This window comes from Marmota marmota, unplaced genomic scaffold (genome assembly GCF_001458135.2).
Source record: "Marmota marmota marmota unplaced genomic scaffold, marMar, whole genome shotgun sequence".
Lineage (NCBI taxonomy): Eukaryota > Metazoa > Chordata > Mammalia > Rodentia > Sciuridae > Marmota > Marmota marmota.
The window spans coordinates 12,163,765-12,185,992 of NW_025999853.1; the positions used below are offsets into that span (position 1 = coordinate 12,163,765).

The window sequence follows — 22,228 nt, forward strand, 5'->3', positions numbered from 1 at the left end:
GAATTAGGCAAGCAAATAGGTTTCCACCTCCTGCTATCTCCAGCAGCTGTTGTCCTTCAACTTTGAGAAGTTCACCCCCATTTAGTAAAGAGCAATGGCTCCCTTGGAGTTATACTGCGGCCAGTAGGGAGAGTGAAAGGGATTTAGTTATCTGAGTTCTTTCTCTTCCTTACATAATCCTTCAAAGAACAATTGAATTTAGAGCTGGAAGGAACCTTTAAATATCCAGCTCATCCTCTTACTTGAGTCTTTTCACAGGTGAAGAAACTAAATCCCAGTCATCTTAATTGACTTTCCCCCAGGCAGATTGCTCCTTCTTAACAGAACTGGAGCTAAAGCCCAGGCTTGGGTGCTCATGACAGTTGCCCCTGGGTGAATACTGTGCTGTGGCAGAGAGCCAGGGCCATGAGGATGCTTACATGTTTGTGATTGAAACTGAAAAGAGACTGGACAGAAAAAAAACCAAAGGACTCAAAGCAAGAACAGGGATGTCTATAAAACTAGGCTTCCTTTTAGGTTTCAGGCTTAAAAGGCTATTCTTGTAGCCTCCCTAGATCACTGAATTCCCTTCTCAAGGCTGGGAGGAAAGGGCTATGGCAGGGATCCAGAAGCCCTGGCAGGACAGGAAGGAGACAGCCATGTCAAAGAATAGACCTACAAGACCATGTCAGCTGTCCAGAAGCCTCCAGGACTCAAATCTCTCATATGCCCTTGAAGGTGGCATACGAGAAGCTTCACGGATAGCACGCATTGCTACCTGCAGGAAGGCAAGGTGTAATGGAGTAATAAATAAAACCATCTTGTTTGTTTTCATCTTTAATCTGGGTGGAGAGGAAGGAAGATTGGACAAGATGGAAGACCATTCTCTAAAGAGAGTGGGGACACATCTTTAGAACATTAAACCTCATGTTAATGACACTTTTATAGAATTAAGCCAGAAAACAGCATGGTATAGTGGTTGGGAACATGGCCAGACTCCCTGAGTTTGAATCTTGGCTCTGTTCTTTGCCTAATTGGGTGACCCTGGGCAATTTTTTAAACCTGTCTCTGCCAGTTTCCTCATCTTTAAAATGGATATAATGATTTTACCCACCCTGGAATGGTGTTGTGCTGTACTATATTTGGATCTATTAAATGAATATTTTTTAAAAAGTTGAAGGTCGTGAACCAAGAACAACATGAGGTTCCTTCAGCCCATTAATTATATCTGAAAATTACTACTCCAGGCTTAAACAATAAGCAAAATGAGTTGCCTTTTATTTATTCACACAATAGTTTTTATGAACCATCCACCATCCAGGCATTGTTCCAGCTATTGAAAATGTGATTAGGAAATAAGACCTACAAGGTTATTGTCCTCACGTAGATTATATTCTAGTGGGAGATCCAGATAAAAGTAGGTAATTATAAGTAATGATAAATGCTGTGGATAAAAATATTGAGCAAGAGAATGGACAAAGAATCATAGGGATGTCTGAATGCCATTTTAGGTGGACAAACTGGGCTTCAAACCCAGGCAACTCACTATATTGTCTAAGCACTGTATTTCAAAGGACAATAAGGATACTAAGGGGATATTGAGATAAGCAAGCTAAATAATCCACTTAAGTCATCTTAAGGAACTTGCAGTCTTGCCAGGGCTCAAAAATGAACCCTCTTGAGCTTTTAGTTAAACCTAATTTAATCCTAGTTTAGCTACCTACTGCTTGAGTCACCTTGGGCAAGTTACTTAAATTCTCTAATCCTCAATATCCTTATTTGTAAAATGAAGATAATAGTGGAACCTGCCACATTAGGTTATTATATTACTCTAGACTACAAAAATCAATGAAGTTTTGACATTGCTTTTGTCAAGGACCAAAAATTAACCACAAAGGGACTCATTTCCTGACAAGAGAATCTGCCTAGGACTGTATTTGTATTGCACAGTGAGCTTTTTGTTCTATACTAGTGGATTTTGCACACTACAGATTTCTCATTATCTAAATAAGGAATAAAATTGCAGATTTGATTGTCATCTGCTAACTTAAACATTTTGGAATACATTTGGAGTTATTGTTTAACCCATCAAGAGCTAAAAGAGAAGGTGTTAAAATCATAACTAGAGCCTTCCTCTATAGAGATTAAATGACTAAGCTTAATTTTGACATAGCTACCTGACTGACTGTACCTCTTAGAGGTAATGAAATCAGTTCCCAGCACTAAGTAAAAATGCAAGAAGAGTGTGGGGAGATGGAGAAGAGCTTAAACAGCAAGGGCTCAATAAATGTCTGGCACAGAATGGAACCAGACTAAGAATCTGAATAGTAAGACCCTGATGGTGTAGTTCTCTTAAATTGTAAAGGCATTGGGATGTCATAGAAAAGCACAACTCCGTAAATTTTAAATTTTCACAAAAACTATAAAACAACATACCTACCATTTTGAATAAGCCATTGTTAAGTCACTGTTTCCTACCATTACTGTATAATCAAGTGAGTGCTAATTTAACAGTTGAATAGAATTTTACTAAATTCTATATTTTCAATCAGTAGCATTCAAGTCAAAAGACTCTGTTTTGTGGGGTCTGCAAATGTATTAATGTCACAGACATAGCACAAGAAGAAAAACAATAAGATGAAATTACACATTCTGTGCCTTCATCTAGATTTTTGTCTAGATAGAGAAGTTAGGCGGAAATTCAAATTATTTTAATATGATGTGAACTATAATAGAAGTAAAATTATAAACTTTTGCAAGGCCTCCTGGAGGAAAAGGTAGATGAACAAAAAGCCATTCCTATGCACAGTAAAATTTCTTTGTTATGGAATTTTGCAATAGCTCATGACACACCAATCAAAAAGTGACTACAAGCATTTGTTTGGCTTATTTAGTTAGATAGATGTGCTGTTTGGTCTTGTTTATAATAGCCATTCTCTGAACTGCAGCTCATACCATTAATCCAGCCACGAACTTCATTCTTCACTTCACCTTTCAATGAATAATAAGTCAAATACTTCAAGCTCAGAGGAACACCTGCAGTCAGCTTCAGTGGAGCAGGCCACAGTAGTGACATAGTTAATGTTCTTCTACCCCTAAACTAAGCACTTTTTCATTACATGATATTTCTTTATCGTTTATTTTCTTTGTTGGTAATTAATGGAATTTTAGATTTCAAAGACTGGTAGTCCTCACATCCATCTTTTGCCTGTGGGTTCTGGCCTGATGGTTGATCTGTGGACCCGCAGAGGACACTCTACCTAGTAATCCACATTTCCTAAAACACTCCTGAGCATGCCAGAAAGACACTGCAGGGCAAATCCTTGATTTCATAGCAAATATTTAAAAAGAAATTTCCAATGTGCCAGACACTATTTAAGTACTACTGGATTAACCCCTAAATTAACTAGTTTAAATAGCAAAATTAAATCCCTGTTTTATAGGTGAGGAAATCAATGCAGAGAGAAATTAAGTAACTTGCCTAAGGTTACACAGCAAGTAAGTGGCAAAGGCAAGGTTCAAACCAGTCATCTTGGTCCTGGAGTCTTTGCTCTTAATAACTACTTTTTTTCTACTTAGTCCATCACCAGAGCACCAGTCTCTGTACACTGTAGAATCACCCATCAAAGCACTCACCTTTAGAAAAAAGAACTGGCCATTTTTATTAGCTCCCACAGCACTGTTGTCTTCTATTTTAGTAAATAGAAATTCAACTTTCTTTCCTTTTTTTTTTAAGTTAACAGATAACTGCTGCTCTTAGAGGAAGTGAACACTCAAGAAACAGCTAGAGTTCTTCATGTCTTTAAGAGAAAACACTTTTAGCTTTATGTGTTGTTCTATGAATTCATGATGGTATAAGTACTAAATAGATACACTTTAAATAATTTTAAGGTTGTAATTTATGAATCATAGAGTACTGACAGGTTAAAAGCTTTTTCTTGAATTTTCTTGAATGCATTATCAATTTTAACCCTCGAGTCCTTCTTTATTTAGAAGCCACTGTTTGGTGGCAAAGGTTTATATTACAATATTCTAAATACAAAGCGGTAAATGTATTATAGAAATTTATGAATGTGAAAGGTACAAAAGAGATTATTACAGTAAATGTATAAAAGATTGATTTCCCTGCCTCTCACCTATGGGACTCAATTACATCATCATCTGTCAACATTTTCTGGTATCCACTTTGGACAGAACACTTTTTACTAAATGCTACCTGGTGTATATACAAAGTAGCAATTGACCTTACATCCTGACACCTCAGCATCTTCCCAGGCTTGGAGCCAGGTGTAAGAGAGCTGGTACAACTGTAGGTGCCCTGTGTCTGCAAACACCCATATAGCCATGCCAAGAGATTCGTCAGTAAATTGCTGATTCATCCATTCAACCAGATCATCAGTGTGTTTAGGCCCTATGCTAGGTTCAGGGATAAGAATGAAAAAAAAAAAAAAGATTTGGTCTCTGCTTCAAGGAGTTCTACCTACTTAGAGTCAGGTATGTCGAAAATTAAAATACTGCGTGAAAAATGGTGCACGAGGAGAGAAGGCTAAGTGTGTGGGGATCAAGGAAATCTTTCTGGACAGGTGGATGATGCTTGAACTGATTCTCAAAGAATGAATAGATATTTTTAGCCAAACCTAGCATTCAAGGAGTCACTCAATAGAGAGGATGCTGCCTGTGTTCCTCCTAGGACTAAGGATATTAAGGAGAAAAGGATACCCATGTTCACCCCCTACCCCCGACACAATATGCCTTCATTCACTTCCTCATGTATTAACCCCAAGAGACACGGTAGAATAAACTCTCCCCAAACTTTTCCACCACTCAAATTTTTCTTCTCAAAACGTATAAAGACTTTGATAATTAAATTCTCCTATTTTTAATATATTTAAATGCATACTGAGGAAAATTATATATTCCTAAAGGTAGACCTTTGCAACATTTTACATTTATACAATTCCTAGGGTGATATTACATTTGTATTTTGTGCTTAGAAATTCTTGGTGAATTGAGGCTGAGGCTGTGGCTCAGCTGTAGAGCACTTTCCTACCATGTGTGAGGCACTGGGTTCGATTCTCAGCACCACATATAAATAAATGAATAAAATAAAGAGCCATGCATCTAAAAAAATATTTTTAAAAAATTCTTGTTAAATTAAATAGTAATTATTAAAATTATTTTAAGAGATAATTGTCTAGTCAGGATTCCCATAATAGAGCTGAAGATTCTTAGTCACTCCATTGACTTAGGTAATTAAAAATTCTGAAATGACAAAAACAGACCATCATGTGGTCACCAATTCCCTGAGGATCCAGCTCTTGTTCAGTGTGGCTACTGCTCTCACTTGCCAAGGAGCAGTTTTTAGACCATCCCTTACCTGTAGATATAAAAGCAGTATTCAGAAACCCCAACCAGGTCTATGAAATGGGATCACAATGACTATACAGGACAATCTTCTCTGCGTGTTCTAGACCTTACTGAAACTCCTCCTAGTGATTTGTTCTAGGTGTCTCTCATCAAATGTGTGTCATTGAGTAGACACTGGCTGACCCTATGACATCTGCCCTTTTTTGCCTGTTTTGCTCCAGCTTATTGTGTTGATGTCTCCTGTCACCAAGGCTTGAAACAAAACCACCAATCCCTATCCAAAAGTGCTGTCAGTCCTGTCAGTACCACTCAGGGTGCCAAGTCAGCCTCTGATGACTTCCAAAGGCTGCTTCAGAGCTGCAGGTGCCCAATGTGTCAGAGGTATGATGTGTGTGCTACTGATATGATGCCCAGTGTCTTCCCTTCAAGGACACCTCAGCCAATGCCAACAAGATGTTCTGCCAATGCCGCTGAAGCCTGCCAATGTGGGTACCATTGCCAGCTGCCAGGGCCCAGTGTCGAGGGCACCAGTACTGCAATATGGCACCATCTCTGCTCACTGATAAAGCTGCTGGTGCCAATTCTGCTAACTCTTTTTGTTCCCAATGTCCCAAAAATGTTTCATGATATACTTCTTTTACTGAAGCCTTTTCATCTTAAGGCAAGGTCCTTGGGACCTGGACCTTAGCCTGGTCAGAGTTCCAGATCCTGAAATCTATCAGAATCACCCATTCTTTCTGATACTCATCTATTGTCTTTTGAATTAAATGCATCTGCCTTGACTTCTCAATTTGAGCAGAGAGTCTTTTGAGGCCCCTGAATTCCCTACTGAAAACAGACCCCTGCAAGACCAAGCCTGCCAGTCATGCATAAATTCCCACACACAACAGATGAACGCATTTCTGTTCAAGCTGAGATCCATACCCCACAGCTGTAGTCATCAAGCTGACAAACTCCAAGCTCATATTAGAGAACAAGGAGCATTTTATTTTGTGTTTTGGGAAATCGTGCCAATCTACCTTTAAAATATGTCTGAAATTTGACTATTGCTTGCCACCTTTATTCCACGCCACCAATCTCTTTCTTCTGGACTACTTCCACAGCCTCTGAAAAGCCTCCCTATTAGCTGTTCTTAGCACAGCCTCCAGAGTGATTTCACTGAAGCACAAGCCAGATCATGCCACACCTCTGCTCAAATTCATGCACTGGCTCCCTGTTTCCCTCAGAATGAAAGCCAGACCTTACCAGGGCTTCAAGGCCTGGTTTAATCTGGCCACCAATTGCCCCTTTGACCTGCTCCCCTTTGCTCTGTGCCAGCATACACTGCACCAACCCCACTGGTAACCTTGTTATTCTTGGATCACACACTGGCCTCCCTCCTTCCCGAAGGCCTTTGCTCTATCTGTTCTCTTTACTTGGAATCCTCCCCCCCCTAGTTGCCAACACAGCCAATGTGCCATCTTCAAATCTTTAATCAAATCTCACTTTCTTAATGAAACTCTCCCTGCACCCTATTTAGTCCCTCACCTCCCTCCACCACACCACTCTCCAACATTCTGATCACTCTGCTGTACTTTCTTTATTTCCAATATTTCTATCACCTAACATAATATACACACAAAATATACACTTTATTTCTTTATTATTATTATTATTAGTTGTTATCTGACTCCCCGACTTAGAACATTAGCTCCACAAGAACTAGTTATCTTTTCGAGTTTTGGTCACTGGTACGTCCCACACAGTGCCTAAAATATAGTAGGCACACTGTTCGTATTTGTTGAATGAGTGGATGGGTGAATGGATGGATAGATGGTTCCATTTTTAACTCCATAAGTGAATGTGCATATAGTAATTTTTGACCACCGTGTGAATGGTATCCTTTGTGGTATTCTACTCAGGCAGAACATAAGTTATTCATTTGTATACTTCTAATTGGTTTTGTGGTACATATATCTGTTTGAAGTACTTCAGTGGATGATGTTATTATGCACATGCCTGGAGGCTGTAAGCAAGGACATGGCTTTTAAATATCAAATAAATAGAACTGACATTCAAAGCATTCATCATCTTTTGAAGACTCAAGTTTGGGAAAATTAGTTGAAACTAAAATCATGCAGAAGTCTCTCCTGATTGATAGTAGCATTTAAAGTTTCTGTTTCAAGAGGAAAGCGATGTGCTATATCAACCACCAAATAGCTTACCCGAATGTCAGAAAACATGTACTGCAGATAAAAAAGAGACCCTGTGCCTTTTTCTAAATATAGTTCACATCACTGGTAGAGCTTGAAAATGTGAATGACGGGGAGCATTGTTCAGCACCTTATTCTAGTTGCAATAAATCCTCAGTTCATCTTTAATCTGAGCCCTTGCTTCATAAAAGAGCTTTGCAACAAGGAAATAAATCAAAACAAATAGTGATGTTTAACAAAGGGCTAGAGGGTCAGCATTATCTCAACAAGGATTTTAGAAATAAGAAGATGATAGAAAAAATTCCATTTATTGAATTTTTAAAAATACACTTTTTACCCAAAGCTTTAGGGAAAAAATACAATAAAATCATTCAGTAAAATCTTCCAACCCCAGAACCACATTTATGCATGTCCCATATATGGCTTTATAGGTCTTTTAGTACACAGTACACACCAATCTTGCATGACAGACAGCTGTTCTCAAGTGATGCTACAGATAGAGTTACTACTCTTCATGTGCAGAGATGAAACTGAAAAAATTAGTGCCTGACTAATAGACCACTCACACTGTTTACAAAGCAATAAATTGTTTTTGTAATTGTTGCTATTGTTATTTTTCCAACCATGGTTTGTAGCTATCTATGTTGGCTACTTTACTGTTTTAATTTGTGATTATCCTGTACTTCTGACCAAAGGGGATGCCCCTTGTCCCTAATGGCTAGAGGCTAGACTTGTCTGGCTAATGCCTCTCTGATGATTCTATCCTGCTGAAAAGTTATTAGCTCATGAATCATGAAAACACTTCTTATCTATGCTTCATCATTGTCCATTGTTCTACTCCCAGTTTACTCCATGATCCGACCTCAAAATTAGAGGGACCTCGGGCCTTTCCTGGCCTAGGTTTTAATTTTTTTCTCTTATTCATGAAATAGAAAACATGGGACATTAAGAGACAGTGTCCAGTCCAAAGTGTTTTACTTTCCCTTCTTTCTCCAAAACTGTAATGCCAAGTAATATCCAGATAACCTCTTCATTGTTCCTTCCCTAGGTCTAAAGCTGGGCATCTTCAACTGTTCAGGGACGCCAAATCACTGATGCTTGGCTGTTGGTGTGGAAAACAGAGAGGTTATTATTTTCTATAGTTGAGTCCAAAGCAACATTCAACACAATTCTCTTACCTCTGAGAGTTAAGGTGCCTCTCTATTCTTTTGCAGAAATTGTATCTAAAACGGAGTCTAATCTAAACAGAAGGGCTTCAAGCCAATGTTTTATTTGTACACAGACCCCTTCCTTGCCACAGCCACACAACACAGAGACCTTAGACCTTGCTTCCCCACAGCAGTCACAGCATATTCGTATTTCCCACAAAAGGAATATCATTTCATGGAATACCAAGTTCTCAGACTCCATAAACAGAATTTCCCCAAACATCACCTAAAACTCTTCTCAAGTGAGATGACCTAAATGAAGTCACTTGACGGCCTTTAAAGCCCCATGTAGCTATTAGATGATGTTCTTATCATTAATAGTGCTATGCATCTTGTAGACATGTCCCTTCCAGCAAAGTCTGCACTGACGTAGCACTTGGATGTTGATAGGTGGACTTTTTTCTGGGGTCCCAGAGTCAGTGGATCAGCTTTTTTCTTTCATGTTCAGTTAAGAGCCACTGATGAAACAGCACAGTGATGTCTAAGCCCAGTTCTCCAAGCCTGCAGGAGATCTGATCCTCTCACCACTTGATAGACCTGCATTTGGACTTGGCAGCACACTGTCTGCTAGCACCACTTGTCCTGGTTTATTTTCAGGGCTGCTGTTAGCTTGATTCTTGGGTAGCAGCAGGACAGAGAAGAAGAGGGTAGAATAAGGAGCTGGAATAAGGGAGGTACACAATGATATCAGCTGTGTGTATTACAAAAGCTTTACCAGGCAGGAAGTCTGAGATCTCAAAGCATATCCAGATGGGAAAAGAGAAGCCACGGGTATATTAAGAGCTGAGGCTGGCACATTAGTGATATTGGCACAGGTGAGCTGATAGGTTTGTATGTTTGTATCTGGAAAGTAGTGTGCCACATGCAGACAGCCCTGGACCCCATAGGGACCAGCACCAGAATGTCGCAAAGGTACTTCACCCACAAACAGTTCTCACCAAGTGTAAGCCTCAGGACTTCCAGACATTTACTGTGTTTAACACAAAGATTATTAACCCTAAAGTTAGCCCCAGCTATCCCCCCTGGCTCTGTCATTTTCAAGAAAGGCAAGTGAAAGCCCCCAAGAAAAAGACAAACACTCTCCATCAATCTTCAGGCTATTCCTGGACCCATTCCTGAGTCCTCACTTTTGCCCCTTTTAATGCCTTTTCCTTTGTGATTTCTAAAACTATCCTTTTTCTCATTTTCTTCTCTTACAAACTTCCCAAAAGGATAACTTAGCTTGAAGTTTCTATTTGCTCAACCAGGTGCAGCCAGACTTCTGTGTTTTCCTCAGTCACATCCCCTCTGACCTATTTGCCAGATCCCCAAACACTTCTTCTCCCTCATCTTCTTAGACTTGTCTGCAGCATCCCTCACTACTGACCAACCCTCCTTGAAACTCAATTTCTTCCCTCTACTTCTCTTCTAGTCTTGACTTTTTTGATTTTTGTTTGTTTGTTTGTTGTCTCCTGAGTGTACTTATCTTTTCCTACTTTCTTGAAAGATTTGGTTCATTCTTAGGCCAATCTCTTCTCATACTCTGATCGCTCTGCAGTCTCGTCTACACATGATTTATGATAAAACATAATTATTGAGTGCTTCTGTCTTTCTCTGTGCCAAGTACTATGCTAAATTCCACTTGCATAATTTCACTAAATTCATATGACAACTCTCTCAGTTGTTGATATTCTTTTTGTCTCACATATTACTAATCAAAAAATGATGCTTGACAAGGAGAAGTAGTTTCCTCAAGGTCATGCAACTATAATTGGGGCAGCCAAGATTCCCACCTGTGCTGCTGACAGTGCCCAAGGTCATATGTCTCTCCAGACTTCTCAAAATTTAAGATGTGATTCCAAGCATCTTCAATTTATTTTCTTCCTTGGCTGGAAACAACACCATGTACTCAGATATCTAAACTAGAAACTTGGGGTTTTCTCAAATCCTCCCCTTTTTATCCCTTGCATAATTGTCAGAAGGGGTGAAAATATGATTGACAGAAATATGTCAACAAACACAATTAAAGGAAATGAAGCAACACATGTGAACATTTATGGCTACACAAAACAAGAGAAAATACAATGTACTGTCAATGAAGTTACAGACTCCTTATGAATGTTCTATATGACAATTACTTATTTTCAGTTACCTTTATATTGAAGGGAAGCTATGCAGCTGAAACAAGAAGCTTCATAGTATGGTGGTTTAAAGAATAGAACAGTCCTTTATCTCATATCACAGTTCTGAAAAAAAGCAGTCCAGGTTTACAAGTTGGTTCTGCTCTACGCAATTCTGGAAGGATACAGGGCCTTTGATCTGTTCCTCCATCATCCTCTAAAGTACTGCTATTCCAAGAATGATCCATGGACTGACAACATTATTATCATCAGGGAACTTGTTTTAAAATGCAGAATTTCAGATATTCCTTTCTACCTGTTGAATTAGAATCATGTTAACAAGATTCCCCATGTGATCCTCATAAAAGCTGTGAGAAGCATTTCACAAACTTGAGGATATTGTTATGCCTGTAGTCAAAGCTTAACTGCAGGCATTAATGTTCTAGCTCATGGGAAGACACTCCCCCCAAAAAAAAAAGCTAATCTAGGGCAAAGAAACTTTCAGTTTGGAGCTGACCTAGAAGTTAAATTTACATGCCAAGCTTTCATTCCATAGTCACAAACATATTCTTATAACAGCAACAAGCAAAAAAGCTAATGCACCTTGTCATTAGTTGGGCAGACATAAGCCCAATTATAAGCCCCATTATGTAAAAGAAGAGACAGTTTTTGGTAAACCATGGTAATATCAGTCTTAATTGTGTAAAACTTTCAGACATAAAAAAAATATCTCCCTAATACATTATTGGCTTTTTGGAGTTTCTTATTATCTTGGTCAAACTACCATGCCAATGTCATGGTTTTTGCTTAACAACTGTTGCATTGAAAGTTACTTTTTTTGTTTAATCCAAAATCTATTTTACTGTATATTATCTCTCTCATTTTACTTCCCTTATCTCTTTTCCTGGCCTTCCTCTTGCTATAACTCCCATCTTCTGGCTCCATCATTTCACAGAGTATTGTTTTTGTCTTCACAGACAAAGCTGATTTTAAGCAGATAGAATGATAGATTATATATACATATATACATATACAGACATATATTATATACATATATGACAGACCACGCCAGAATATTCCAATAAAACTAAGAAATTGAGGGGAAAAAAACCTGTAGTTATCTCTAGTCTTATAAATATCTTCTAGATCAGTGGTTTTTAAACATTTCTTTTTAAAGCACAGAAATCCTTCTTCCTCTTCTTGCCTGTTTAAAACATTTAAGATAGGAGCTACTTGGTTGAAGTGGAGCAAGCAGCTCAGAGCCTAGGCGTCTCTCTCTCTCTCTCTCTCTCTCTCTCTCTCTCTCTCTCTCTCTCTCTCTCTCTCTCCAGGATTCAGTGTTCATGTCTGTTATATGGAAATGGTAGAGTCTCTGGACTGTTATTTAAAATAATATTTATTTTGTTTCTTTTTTTTCTGTAACCCCNTTTTTTTTTTTTTTTTTTTTTTTTTTTTTTTTGTCATTGGGCATATTTTTTTCCTTACTAGGCAAATTAATCAGATGTTAATTCAAAATTAATTCTTATACCATAGAATTATAAAGTTTAGGGTATACTGTAAAAAGAAGCTTTGAGATCATGGGTCCAACACCTTCACTTTATAAATGACAGTGCTTGGAGAGGGTGAAGTAATGGGCCCCAAGTCACATAGCCAATAGAATCAAACTGCTGGGCTAGGGAAAAAGTTCACTACATTTTGTAATAACGTGTACCACCTGGAATTGGCTCCTGATATATGGAGGTTTTAAATAGTTACAAATGTTATTATAGACCATAAAATAACCTTAATTTTGATGACATGGAGAACAAAATATGTTTCCCCCTAAATGGATACCAAGCCACAGAAGTGAATATGTCATTTTCTTTCCATATGTTCATTAAATAACAGGTACTTAGCAAATGCCTGTCAAGTGTGAGATGCTCTCTTGGACACTTTAGGGACTAAAAAATGGGTAACACCTTGTTTTGTCATCAAAGGATAGACAGTCCAATGAAGAAAATACTACTCTCTAAGTAGTATTGAAATCAAACTCAAATATGCTATAATAGAATCATATGTAAATTTCTACAGAAATCTAGCAGAATACTTGATTAATTTTTACTTGGTAATAAGGGTAACCTTACAGAAAGCTTCACAGAGGAAGCAATGTTTAAGCAAGACCTCCTAAGGATGAATTTTGATGGGAGAAGAGGTGGAAACAGTGTTTCTGGAAGAGGAAAGGGCATGAGCAAAATATGGACATGCACTAGACTTGAAGTGGATTATGCCCAACAACCAAACTCACACAATAAAGAATTTCTTAGTTTAGGATTAGCCAGGATACAAAATAATTAGAAAAATGTATCTTGGTTCTCAAGAGGAGAAGTCAGTTCTTGAAAATACCTCCAGAAATAAGGGCAAAAGCATTACAAACATGGAAAATTATATTAGCAAAGATATGGTTGTGCTTTGTGTGGTGTATGTTCAGAGAATGGCTAGCAATTTAATGTATGTTTAGAAATATCCATGTGTCTATTCACATTTATTAGGGTACTTACAGCAGAGTTGTGACAGATCATGTAAATCCCAGTTGGCCTTGAATGCTAGAATAAGACACTTGGACTCTCCTTAAGAAGGAGCCACTACAGGTTTTTTGCAGACTTACGTGCCTTTTAGGAAAATTAATGTAGTAGCAAGATAGAAGCTGAGCAAAGATGGGAGGCCAAGTCGAAGGTTATTGCACTAGCTTTTGCAAGTGCTAAGGAGAACCTAAACAGGGTAGTGATGGTAAGAACTGAAATAAAGGAACAGATGGGAGAATTGCTTTGGAAGAAATTATTGCGCAGCACAGTTACCATTCTGCATATCATTAAATATGTGTCAAGTTAATTTTGCAACTTCATTTGGCTCTAATAGTTTCCTCTCTTCAGGTATGCAGAGCCTTCATAATTTATTGGTCATCTGTTCACATATTTTTAATTAAGACTTATAATTTCCATGAGGGAGACTATGACTGTTTTGTTCCCTACTATTTCCACAACATTCATCAGAACAGGCACTGATTAAATATTCATTGAATGAGTGGATGGGTGAATACTGACCTGCACACATCCACATGCCCACTCCCAGGGCCTCTTCACCTTTGCACTCTACCCTGCTCCTTCTCTCATCCTCCAGCAGGCATTTCCCTTCCTCTCACTCTTTGAAGTTGGTCTTGCCTTTATGAGTAACCAGATTACTGCACAGTCTGCGTCCAGTGAGACACTGATGCAGGGGTGTTTGTTTGTTTGTTTGTTTTTGCAATCACTGCTTTTGACCCAGCTCATTTGACTTTCTTTTTGCTGTTTCTTTATATGATCTCAGTCATATCCAATGACTTTCTTGTCACGTAAAATATTGAAAAACGCAGTGCTAATCTATTTTAAACCTCTAGTTTTATTTCCTTTGCTCCCCACTCCCAAGTTTAGCCTTCTCTCAAGGGACCGGCTTATTTTTTCTGATTCTAAGTTCCCTAGTGGAACAAGAAGGATGGGTTGGGGAAAAGGAAAACTTTTTTATACTTAATTAGGTTCACTTTGAAATTGTCTAATGTGTTTTGTTCCCTACTATTTCCACAACATTCATCAGAACAGGCACTGATTAAATTTATTCATTGAATGAGTGGATGGGTGAATTCTGCCCTGCACACATCCACATGCCCACTCCCAGCTAACACTGACCATCCATATCTTTTTAACAGGCAACCACTGATCTCTTGGGTGAAAGCCCATGGGGATCCCATTTTACAGTTTTCTGGAAGGAACAACTGACTCTTCCTAAGGGGTTCCCAAGACTCTCTAAGCTTGTCCCCAGTATCCACTATTGGTGGTCAGCTTCTTGGGTGAGCTAATAGCAAAACTTTCCTGCCAGGCTCTCAGTTCAACTCCACTGTTCCTTTCCATCTTTCTTCTTTTCCTACTTCCACTTATTTCCTTATGTCAATTTTAAGAGTCAGAGCAGTTCCTGGTGCTTGGGTGACTATTTAAGTTAGTAGAGCTAGTTCATCACTTCTTAACAAGTCCTGGAGAATGTACATGGCCCCAGTGTTTCTAATTAACATGAAGGTACTTAATGTATTTTAAGTCCCATTTTGAGTCCTGAACTCCAAGTGTATACACATGCATAACTTTCAGTTTTTGTGAACGTCACTAAACTTCATTTTTCAAACCCTGAGTTGCCATTTACATTTGTAGATACTGTGTAGTGAATATAGAGTAAGCCTCACACAAATATTTAATGAATAGCTGAAATAGGTCTGGTGTGCCAATGTAAAAGTGAAATACAAAAGTCTATGCAGTTTGAACTCTAGGGCAAATAATGAATTGCACTGTGACTTTAAAATAGAGAGCATTTAAACCTTGAAATGGAAATTAGATTGGGGAGTGGAACAACAGAAAAGAGGAAAGGAGAAAAAGTAACTTGAAAATGAAAAAGTAAGAAGAATCTCAAAAATGAGAATTCTGCATAGTGACAGAAAGCTCACCATGCTTAAGATTGAAATCTGAATCGCTGACATCAGACTAATCTTTTCTCTGCTCACAAATCAGAATCACATAGATTTCCATTAATACTTATCTCCTTAAATTTGGAGGAAGAGAAAAGTCTATGACGTATTTTGCCCATTTTCACTGTTCCCACCAGGTATTTCACTGAAGGATGACATCAGGTTAATAAGCTGGCAGCTATCCTTAAAAATCCAAGACCAACAGAATGGCATGCAAAGAGTTTTAGCAGTGAGTCACTTCAAAAACCAGGAACCACAAATTCAACTAAAATTTCAAATAAAGGCTAAAGGACTAGAATAATCCATACAAAATTTTAAACCCAGAAGTTCCTTTTGCTTAAGTTATTTTCATATTCCAATTTAAACTCAGAAACATTATGTTGCTGTCACACTTCTTTGTTCTCCTAAAGTATTAAAAAAAAATCCGTATATAGCTGACAAAAAATAGGAGCCTGTCTGCCAGCAAGTTCTCTATTCATGTCTAACATACTGTAGAGTCAACGCAGAACACATGGTCTTAAAACATTCAAAAGCCTCTTTTTAACTGGCTTACCACAGCAGTATGTTTCTGCAGCATGTTTGCACTACCTACAATACATGTCTTGCATAAGCATGAATTCCTTTTGAATGTCTCAAGTCATGCAGTATTTTCACATGCTTTGATGTTGTGCATATGAAAATTATCATCTATATTTTGGAAATGCAGTTCCATGTGCCTTCAGCCTTGAATACCGCTCAACTGACACCATTTTTAATTTCAGCCAACAAAATGACAATAATTTCTATAACAGAAGTTTGACATATTTCATTCTCTCAAATAGAGAGTTAATTTAGCCGCTAAATTGGAAATTTCTGGGTGTAGTTTTGAAAACTAATTCAGCGTGAAAATTACTAATGATTTAGAATTGTGCATGAAGAATTTTCATTTTCCTTATTTCCTTATCCAGAAACATCTGATGCTTCACAGATAAATTTGCAAGTGGCAAGATGTGTTCTGTTGTTGAAACATAAGACAAACAGTTTAAATCAGTCCTAATGTGATTTTCTTAATTACAGATGAGACCCATTGGTCATGATGGTTACCATCCCACCTCTGTAGCCGAGTGGCTGGATTCCATTGAACTGGGTGACTACACCAAAGCCTTTCTAATTAATGGCTACACATCGATGGACCTTTTGAAAAAAATCTGGGAAGTTGAACTTATTAACGTAAGTTGGTCTTTTACTGACCCCTTAGTCATTCAAACCTTGATAAATAAGATTTTATTGCAGGCAGGCATTTATTTTTCTTTCTTTATAATGGTTTGAATCCAACAAGGATTTACAGGTAGGCCATATGTTTTGAATTTTTGATGTAGGGAAGGAACTAAGACATAAAGAGAGGACTCTCAGGGTGTTTTGCATTATCTGACAAGACCTTCCAAGCATTTGAGGTTTTCCACTTTAGGAAATTTTGACAGTTTAAGATATGACTATGATAGCAAATAGTCTCCCATTCTGATCTTTGCTCATATTCACTGTTAAAGGTTTAAATTCTCATATTTCTATGTTATATTTCCTTATCTTTATTCCTTAATTTCACATACAGATCTCATGCTTGAAGAAGACTGCTTTTGCTCTTACTACATAAGCTGCTGTAATATCATCTTTTTATTTTCTAGAGTTGGTGTTCAATCAAATGTTGACTCTGTTTTATTCATACATTTGACATAGATTTCCTATAAAAATGGGCCAACAATATATGTCACCATATATTCAAGCCCAAAGAGATAATAAATCTGCATAAATGATTTTGATACCCTTCTTGTTTCATTTTTACTTTTATTCTTTCCTAGAGAATAAATGAAAGAACAAGATGAAAATACAAACAACCATTTGTCTGAATTATATTTGGCATTATAAATGTTTCTTTTTTCCCAAAGTGACTGAGAGAAATCACTTAATTATTTACAGATTTTTTAAAGTTTCATAATGATTGGGTAAAAAGGTGTTTGTAAACTGAGAGATAAGATAAAGAATATCTGCTGGTTGCAAAGTGCTCTGTTCTACTCTTTATGCCACTTTCTCTCTAAAAGTACAGTTTTTTTACAAATTACATGTCATTAATTAAGCTATCATTTAAGATAGTTATTATTGTTAACTAATAATTCTTTGCTTTTAAGTCTATCTTAAAAATATCTTTTCTAGAGTACCCTATAGAAATTGTTCTTGAATTTTAAAATCATATTAAGTTGACAAACTCTTGTTTTAAATTTAACATAAGCAACGCTTTCTTGACCTTTTGCTGCTTTTCCCCTCATAAAAGCTATCTTTATCAAAAGAAAACTCACAGTCTGACTACAGCCTCTGATTAATTTCATTCTTAGTCTGTGTAGCAATGGAAATGAATCTACATGCTTTGGTTTTTGTCAAGCTAAGCTTTTTGGTTGTGTCAAGCTAAGATTTCAATTCTCTACTAAGAACTTGTCACTGATATCATAGCTACTAGTCATTTATTAAAGGGGGTATCTTCCATAGATCACAACAGGTTTGCAAGTTGAGTGGTAACCCAAATATCCATATAATATCCTCTGAATAAAACTGCTGTCCACTAAAGAGCAAATATTCATGAGAGGGAGCTTGTGAGTCATGCATTAGCAGTTAATCCCCACTGAGAAGAATGGCTTCCAGTAGGACTCTAGAATAACATGTTTTTATTGAAGCAAGGATCATTTACAACATGAGGCTATATATCTCTCAAAAATCCAAATACTTGGTCTCGTGTTGAAGATGGTGACTTGTATGCTCACTTCCCCCAAACCTAAAGTTACCAGTGGCCTAGAGATCTCTGCACACAGGACTTGTATGCAGTGACTGCAGGACAGTGATGCTACAAAGACCCTAGGTTTACTGCCAGGACTTGGGGGCTGATCCCAACCACCTTGAATGCAGAGAAAGTCTTAAGACATGAAGCACTGCCAATTTTACAGGTCTAGGTTTACCTCAAATTAAAGCATAAAATATAGGTGAGTAATTGTTCCCTTTATTCCTAATCTGTGCTTCATATTCCAAAGATGATGTTTTATCAATAGTTCTGTTTTTCTCCTGTGACTGCCACTATCATTAATAACATCATGCTCTCAATTTTATGATATTTTAGGGTTAAAATATGAATACATGGGAGAAATTGTCAGAAAAATTGTTCCCTGTGCAGATGCCAGCTGGTTCAACCTCCAGTTTGAATTATTGTCCCTCCAACGGCTTGTTAAGAGAACTAATGACTAGTTAAGAGTGCACAAGTACATTCATTTTTTTTTCAACTCAGAAGTTACTCAGGGCTGGCATATGGTATTAGTAAGATCTCACAACAGTTCCAACTGCTATTGAAAACCACAACAGCCCTACATGGGAGAAAATTTAGATAGAAGATTGACATATTTCCTCCATGAAATGCGTATAGATTAATTATGAAATTAAAAATAACTGAGGACCATGCAAAATAACCTGTTATCCATTTTCTAGACAAAAAATGTATTGATATTATGAGAAACAATGTTAATTTCTCTTACCACTGTGAATCAGCTAAGGGGGCTTGGAAAAGACTAAATAAATTTGAACACTGTCCAATTTATTAACTTGTGAATCTCAGTGCTGAACATATGATTAATTTGTTCCCAGGGGCTTTATCACTGTTTACCAAGGAAATCATTCTAGCCCAGACTTATTATAGCCTACAATATTGAAAATGATTAAAGTACCTGTTGAATTGACAAAATTGAATTCAGGTGTCAGTACATTCTTAAATCTCTGCTCATAAGTATAGAATAGCTTTAAAAAGTTAATGACAGTGATTGTTTCTTTAAAAAAAAAAAAACCTTTGAGTACAAACAAATAAAATAGCTAAATACATGTGTCCTATGTAAGTTATTTCACACGTCCCATGGAAATAAGTGAGAATAATTTGCCAACAATAAAACTTTATTAGAGATCATTTGCTTCTGGCCTAATAGATGCAGAAATTATTCTTGCATTCATTAGGACTGTGAGATTTCTTTTCTTTTCTTATCAATGTTATTGATTTAATTTCTACCTTTCAAGAGAAATTTTATGATAATCTAACCACTTAGAGATTTGCTAAGACATTTTCAAAGGAAACTCGATGGTTTTGCATTAATTCTTTGATAATGTGTCTTTATTTGCTTTAAATGATGTAGTGATATCATTCTATGAATATCAGATTTAGATTCATTACTTGCTTTGATGTTTTTACTTCGTGATCAGAATTATAAGCTCCTACCCCTAACTGTGCTATCCTCATTGCTATAACTTCATTGTTCTCTGTAAAACTCGTGTGTGTGTGTGTGTGTGTGTGTTAGATAAAGGCAAATGGTAATTTATGCTTATTAACCAAGAAAAATAATCAGCAAATTCACAAATTGTAGAGGAGGATGAATGTTCTAATTCCATTTCCAAACCAATTATTTTAAGTAAAAGGTGATGTCTTCACTACAGGACACTAATAAATGAGAAAAAAATTCATCTTTCCACACCAGGGAGGCTACATCAGTCAACACTTCAAATATTAACAACTTTAATCAAAGCTGAAGGCTTTCAACAAATGACCTGAAGAGCGTATTCAAGAGTATAGCAAACTTTATAAATTATCTGTGGATTTAAACATTTCATTTATACTCATATATATTACACCTGGATCCTCATAAACCTTCAGGCCAGCTAGTTAACAGAAGCTCAGCTTTAAACTTTTTCAGGCACGCATCAGGTTAGTCTCCTGGATTCCACCACCCTCACCTCATGAATGCATGTTGCAAGTCTTTCACAGATTCTTCTGAAGCTTCTGTCACTTGGCTCAAGTTTGGAAAAAGTGGCCTTATTCCTTCTCATATGAAATGAACAAGCTTATCCTAAGTAAATATCTGTATTCACTTTCTATGGAAAAATTACAATTATGTTCTGATTTTCCAGAAATTTCTACCTTAAAATTTTTTTTTTATTTTAGTGGACTTCTGCTGGGATTTTTCTCCACCAAGATTCCAAATTTCCTAATAAGAAGCCACTTCCATCTCTTGCCATTCTGCCTGAACATATGACCTAGATTTAAACTGTGCTTAGACTTCCAGCCTGTCCCCCCAATCCGCATGGGCTACAAAGTTCTCATCCTCAGAACCAGCTACATAATTTGAGCTTCAGTGCAAAAATACAGAGACCTTAGTCCAAAAATTTAAATACAGTGACTAGAAAATATGAAACCAAGCACAGGGCCCTTTGAAGGGCAGGAGGTTGTATAACTGCACAACTCACTCATCCCTGAAGCCAGCTTTGATCTTTATTTCATTGTGTATATCCATGCTTCTATCTGGTGTCATTTTCTTTCTACCTTCTTAAAATGGAGTGAGGCTGCTGGTGATCAGTTCTCTCAGCTTCTGTATGTCTGAAAAAGACTTTCTTTTGCTTTCATGTTTTTAAGGATATTTTTTCTGGGTGCGAAATTCTATGGTAACTACTTTAACAAATGTTGACACACTATGCTCTCTTCTGCATTATTTCTGATATGATAAGAAATCTTCCATTTGTTCCTCTGTGCATAATGTGTCTTTTTTCCTCTGGCTACACTTAAGGTATTCACTTTTTCACTGGTTTTCATCAACTGGATTATGATCTACATTGAGGTAACCTTCTTCCTGTTTCTTTTGTGTGATGTTTTTAGAGCTTCTCAGACCTAAAATTTTGGTCTTCATTTTTTAAAATACTGTTTTCTGTCTCTCTACTTCTCTCTGTACTCTTTTAGAACTCCAATTGCTTATGTATTAGGTCATTTAATGTTAGACCACAGCCTACCAATGTTTCATTCATATTTTTTCAGTCTTTTTATTTTAATCTATCTCTGTGGCTCATTTGGATAGTTACTGTTGCAGTGCCTTCAAGTTTACTAACCTTTTCTTCTTATAAAAATTGACCTGTCATTATTACTATGAATTGTCTTTTTCATTGCAAAGGTTGTAGTTTTCATCTCCAAAAATTAGGCTTGAGTCTTTTTCTATTTTTCATGTCTCTATTTTTCATGTCTCTATTTAGTATGCTCAATCTTCCCTCGAAACTTATTGAACATATGGGATACAATTGTGATAACTGTTTTAATGTCCTTGTCTTCTAATTCTAACATCTGTGTCAGTTTAGGTTGATGTTTTTCCTCATTGTTCTTTGCATGTCTAGTAATATTTTTTACTGCATGCTAGATATGAATTTTATCTTGTTTAGTGTTGGTTAATTTTTTATCCCCATAAATGTGCCTGAGGGTTGTTTTGGAACACACAAAAAAATTATTTGATAGACATTGATCCTTTCAGATCTTGCTTTTAAGGTTTGTTAGGCAAGACTGGAGCATTGTTTATTCCTAATACTTCCCACTACTGAGGCAGGATGCTCTAATTACTTGACCAATTCCCTTGGAATTTCAACGCTTTCCAATCTGAATAGTGATTAAACTATTACCAGCCAAGTTTGAAATTTTAGAACTATTCCCACTATTTCTTTTCAGTTCTTTTTTTTAACCTCATTTCTCATAGTTTCCTCTCATACATAGGTACTCAATACTCTCTCCTCTCCAATACTCTTCCAGCAAACTCTAGCCACCCTGGTCTCCCCAGACTCTCAGCTACATCTTCTCCAATCAAGGGGTCTTCCTCCTCTCTGCCCCATGGCCTGGAAATTCTCCCAAAGTAGCAAGCTTGGGCAGTTGTAGACATCATTGTTTCCCATCTCTCAGGCATCACTGTTCTTTGTTGCCTTGTGTCCAATACTTTAAAAACCAGTGCTTCATTTATTTTGCCTACATTATTAGTTGTTTTAAGTAGGAAATAAATC

General features: G+C 37.1%; 1 protein-coding gene across 17 annotated transcripts in view; it reads left to right on the forward strand.

The window, feature by feature from the left end:
• Positions 1-22,228, forward strand: part of Anks1b (ankyrin repeat and sterile alpha motif domain containing 1B) — a 1,073,630-nt gene that overhangs the window by 793,779 nt on the left and 257,623 nt on the right. For all 17 annotated transcript variants that reach the window (XM_048803345.1, XM_048803363.1, XM_015482887.2 and 14 more), the window contains one exon: positions 16,424-16,576. In XM_048803345.1, the coding sequence (XP_048659302.1) occupies positions 16,424-16,576 (153 nt within the window). The remainder of the gene's footprint in view (positions 1-16,423; positions 16,577-22,228) is intronic.